This window comes from Monopterus albus, unplaced genomic scaffold, assembly GCF_001952655.1.
Source record: "Monopterus albus unplaced genomic scaffold, M_albus_1.0 scaffold277.1, whole genome shotgun sequence".
Lineage (NCBI taxonomy): Eukaryota > Metazoa > Chordata > Actinopteri > Synbranchiformes > Synbranchidae > Monopterus > Monopterus albus.
The window spans coordinates 8979-13915 of NW_018128157.1; the positions used below are offsets into that span (position 1 = coordinate 8979).

The 4937-nt window shown below is 42.6% G+C and overlaps 2 protein-coding genes across 2 annotated transcripts in view; both read left to right on the forward strand.

The window, feature by feature from the left end:
* Positions 1-177: 177 nt before the first annotated feature.
* On the forward strand, positions 178-2461 carry LOC109973023 (microsomal glutathione S-transferase 1). The gene is made up of 4 exons (XM_020622314.1): positions 178-273; positions 781-905; positions 1303-1394; positions 2203-2461. The coding sequence occupies exons 2-4, from the start codon at positions 789-791 to the stop codon at positions 2447-2449; spliced, it is 456 nt and encodes a 151-aa protein (XP_020477970.1). The 5' UTR covers positions 178-273; positions 781-788; the 3' UTR covers positions 2450-2461.
* Positions 2462-3306: 845 nt separating this feature from the next.
* Positions 3307-4937, forward strand: part of prorsd1 (prolyl-tRNA synthetase domain containing 1) — a 6563-nt gene continuing 4932 nt past the window's right edge. The window contains exon 1 of the mRNA XM_020622283.1: positions 3307-3490. Within this exon, the coding sequence (XP_020477939.1) occupies positions 3410-3490 (81 nt within the window). The 5' untranslated portion in view covers positions 3307-3409. The remainder of the gene's footprint in view (positions 3491-4937) is intronic.

The following is a 4937-nucleotide window of genomic DNA, read 5'->3' on the forward strand; positions in this document are numbered from 1 at the left end:
CCCCCGGAGGAGCTGGAGGAAGTGTCTGGAGAGAAGGAAGTCTGGGCATCTTTGCTTAGACTGCTGCCCCCGCGACCCGGTTCTGGATAAGCGGAAGAAAATGGATGGATGGATGGGTTAGGTGGTGAGACCGTGGCCACCCTTGGCCACCCCCTAGCTCCACTTATGCTACCTTTGTACCTGTCCCGCCTCCTGAGTCGGTAGGCAACAGGTCAAATTGCTGTTATGCAACAGATCCTGCTCCACTTCTGCAGAGTCACCACACGACAAACAGTAAGTTGACCTGTAAAACTGCGAATTACTGTGTATTTTTGAAAATATATAGTTTAACTTTTTTGATTTCCTGAGAGTTGTCACATGGCTGCCTGATGTAGCAACATAAACTGTGACATTTATCTACATGCACATTCAGCACTTTTACAATTTTACTCAAAGTATTGCTGCTTCCTCTCGACATTGTGTGTGTGCAAGGCACAAGTATGCTCCAATCAGCAGCAGTGTACAAGTTGTTTATTGTGTATAAACCTTTTTATGCTACACTTTTGAAGAATACTTTTGACAGATGCAGTTACTTTTTGTCTCTCCATGTACTGTATGTTGTTTTCTTCTATATATACTGAAAACTAGAACTGGATTGAAATGGTGTGGAATATATCTTGTTTATGATAAGATGAAAGATAAGGTGAACCTTTATGGGTCCCACAGCAGGGAAATACGCAATTTATTTAAAACAAAATGGTGAACAAATTCCCGTCTTTTCCACATTGTCCGGTTGTGAAGCGGCAGAGATGGTGCAGCTAATGGACAGTGAGGTGTTTATGGCTTTCACCACCTATGCTGCTATTGTCGTTCTGAAGATGCTGCTGCTGGCCCCTATGACCAGTTACTACCGCATCACCAGAGGGGTAGGTGATCCTTTGTTACAGCAAGAGTTTTCATAATTGTATGCACAATGTGTAAGGTCCCAGGATGGTTTGGACCCATGAACAGCTCCACAGGATGTGAGAGTTGGTAACAGGGTGCAGGATGTGACCTCCAACGACGACCTGCTCCCAAATTCACCTCTTGCTTTACACTCTCTGACCCTGGTGAACGTCATGTACACAGTCTATGTGAGGCATGACCCAGGGTGTGCAAGAGAATGACTAGAAAAAACTTTTTAATGCAACAACTCACTGTATTTACTGAATGGCTTGTGCATGTTCTCTTTATGTATCTGCATTTCTGTGTTATAATACAGGACCTCTCATCTTAGCTGGTATGCAGCATTTCAATCAGTGCAGGGTTCTCTCACCCATGTAGGCCTTCTCTAATGAGGAAGATGTGGCTGGAAAGTCTGCAGAGGAGAAGAAGAAGCTTCTGAGAACCCATCCAGATGTGGAGCGAGTCCGAAGGTGAGATGAGCTGCAGATGATTCTGTCAGAACAGTTGATTTTCAGAAACACCATGTGGGATTTGTACAGATGACAAAATCATGTTGCAAGAGTAAAGAAGGAATTCAGGTGATGTTGCAATAGTGACAAAGTCCTCGCGGGGACAAAGAGTGTCATTCCAAATTTCTATATCCCATTTCAAACCAGCAGTCGATATTGTTTCTTTCAACCATGTCCACTCCATGTGTTTATAACTGTCACCACGACCTTTTCTAATCCTGACCGACATCTTGTTGTACCAAAACCCAACCAAACTTTTACCATAACTTGTTGCATCATAAAAGGGAAGATATTTGTTTTTCTGCAGTGATTGTTATCAGTGTATCTGCAGCATACGTAAGGCTACTGCAGGGCTGCTAACACAGGATGCATTACAACAATAGATCATACACTACACGAAACTCAAAGTACATGAATGGCTGAGTTTATTGTGAAAAGCTAAATAAGGTAATGTAGTGCAAAGGGTAAGAACAGTAAATCAGGGTCACAGAGAACAAATGGTAGAGCCAGTGTGTGCTTGGCTCCAGATCCCGACACACACACCAGGTAAGCAGGTGTGGAACATGAGTGGTTGGAAGCCACTGCCACTGTTGCACCCTACGCTCACAGTCATTATCAAATGGACAGGTGAAAAAAGTTTCACGGTCAGTTTGGTATGTTGTAAACTACCAAATGTATGGACTCCTAACTTTACACTATAAGTTGTCTTGACTTACCCTTACAGGCTACATGAGTTAGTCCCAGTGTGGTGTGTGTTGCTGTTGTCCAGGTGTCACCAGAATGATCTGGAGAATGTTGTTCCCTTTGTGATGATTGGCCTGCTCTATGCTCTGACCGGACCTGAGCTGTCAGCTGCTCTGCTTCACTTCCGCCTCTTTGCTGCCTCTCGGATCTTCCACACCATTGCCTACACCTGTGCTCTGCCTCAGCCCAGCAGAGGTCTGTCCTTTTTGCTGGGATTGCTGGTCACCCTGTCCATGGCGTATAGGGTGCTCAGCGCAGCCCTGTTCCTGTAGAGATGGGACTGGACCAGCAGACCGTGATTTCTTCATGCAAACTGACATTCCTCCTGCTTAAAGTAGAAGCTTGATTAAACATGATGTGCATTTATTTGTTGACTTGCATCGCTGAATTACTTTGCAGAAAACCTACTTAATAAAGTATGGTGTTGAGTCTGACAATGGAAATCAAGTCAAGTCAAGATTTTTATTTGCCATTTATGCATAAACAGACAGTCTAGGCATATAGGAATTCTTGTGCAGCTCTCCTTTGGAGTCAGGTAAGGCGTCAGAAGCCAGATGAAGGTTAATCATGTAAAATGAGTAGAATCCACCCTGATGTAGCTTCAGATGCAGCCAGCCAAGACAGGAATCTCACCCACATTGACTTTAAACTGGCTGGAATTTGCAAATACCAGTGTAGAATAGGACTGAGGCAACGGTGTTACAGCCATCAGGGCTTGTCCTACAGATTACACAACCTGATATGCGTCAACCATATTTCACCATATCCACATACTATTTTATTTATCTTATTTGAAAACAAATCTGAATCATTACACATATTTCATAATTCAGACAATTTTACAGTAAACGATTTAGAGTGAATTCTGGAAGATTTAAGGTTGTTGTTGTTTTAAAGTCGGTCTGGTTGTTAAACCTGTTCTGGTGCTTCCCAACCTCGGGCTCTTGTCAGGAAAGCAAAGTGGTCTGAGCAGGTGTCATTTTGAAACCTAACCAATCCTATTCCTTTGTCATTTCATTGGGTGGGACGTGCACATGCTCATGTGCAGAGGCAGGAGACCATGACAAACTCGCAAATAAAATCCAGAAGGTGGCGGTAACGCAGCCGTAACGATATCAGCTGCAGTGAACCTCGATATAGAAGAAGAGTTCTCTTCTTCTACGCGCAGCTGTTTCCGTCTGTCTTGTCCACGTCTGTGTCCATTGTTTTTGTTTATCGCATATGTACCGAAGATGTCCGAAGATCTGCGGCCACAGCTGGAGGAACATCTGCAGAGTCTTAACATCCGGACGAGCTGCGTGGAGCACCCGCCGGTAACACTGAACCCGAAACGCCTGCGCAGGTTCTGAGTGAATCAGACAACAAAGTCCAGACTTTTAAATCATTAACAGCTTCGCACTGGGGTAGATTTAAAGTTTTAACTTTACCCGGTTCTTTTATCTGAAGGCCCCAAGAAGTAACACTCAGGAAACAGGAATCAGCTTCAAGTAGATTTATTTTCTTCTGGTTAAATGCAGAGTTATTACAGCGCTGGGCTCTGAGAGATGACAAGTCTCCAAGAGCATTGATTATCAAAAATCATTCACATTTATCTTCTCGGGCTGGGACTGCCCTGTACACGGGTGGTACGTTACACGTAAATATTGTAGTATGTTCATATAGGCAGTATGTGCGTGTGTGTGCGTGCGTGTGTGTGTGTCTGTGTGTTGTTATCTTCTATTTTCAGGCGTTTCTCTCCAACTGAAAGTGGACATGCAGTTAGCTGTGTCACTTACTTCCCTGATTCTGTTGTAAAAAAACAACAACCCCTTACTCATGCTTCAGACATGAGTGACCAGTTCAAGCCCGTCAGACATCATGTCTGTTAAGTAGCATAAATTAACAGTATCTTATCTATAGTTTCCAGAACGACACTTATCTATGCAATCTATTCTTGCACAATTTTCCAAGAAGATGAAAAATACTACAAGTTGACTCAAAGCTGAATATTATAACTTTAATGCATGTATAAGAGCCAGGTTAATACTGATACATGGTGCTGCTAATGAAACACAGACAGTCATACTAAACTATCATTATAAAAGCAAAATAATACTAACAGTAAATAAAACAACTGTAATTCCTGAAATCCAATCCTAACAAAAGCAGAATAACATTTATGACGTAAGTGACCGTAGCTGTGAGAGGAATACACTGCTGGAATAGTTCAATCGAGAACAAATCGCCACTGAATCCCTCTAGGATATGGCGCACTTTACGGTTTTCTAACTTCCGGTAAATTGTTTTACCACCCTGAAACATACTGAGACAAACTTATTATATTGTTTGGATTCACATTGTTATTCGGCTCCACATTGACAAACTGCAACATTAAAATACTGTGAAAAGCAAGAGTCTAACATAATGTAACAATACACCAAGGTTAAAGGAGACACTATTTTTATCTTTGACACTTTAAACACATTTGGCTAACAATATCAAATCAAATTTTAGTTGTATAGCGCCAAATCACAACAAAAGTCATCTCAGGACACTTTACAAAGTAAGGTCTAGACCTTACTGTTATCACTATTATTACATAGGGAAAACCCAACAAATCCCCCTTGAGCAAGCACTTGGCGACAGTGGGGAGGAAAAACTCCCTTTAACGGAAGAAACCTCCGACAGACCCCGGCTCTTGGTGGGTGGCCTTCTGCCTCGACCGGTTGGGGTGAGTGGATAGAGGAGAGACAAAAGAAGAAAAGCAACAAGACACAACAA

Bases quoted from the DNA above. Each gene is read 5' to 3' on its own strand.
- LOC109973023 (XM_020622314.1), top strand. From the start codon at position 789: ATGGTGCAGCTAATGGACAGTGAGGTGTTTATGGCTTTCACCACCTAT. The intron at 906-1,302 runs GTAGGTGATCCT...TCACCCATGTAG, and splicing joins ACTACCGCATCACCAGAGGG to GCCTTCTCTAATGAGGAAGA. The intron at 1,395-2,202 runs GTGAGATGAGCT...GCTGTTGTCCAG, and splicing joins GATGTGGAGCGAGTCCGAAG to GTGTCACCAGAATGATCTGG.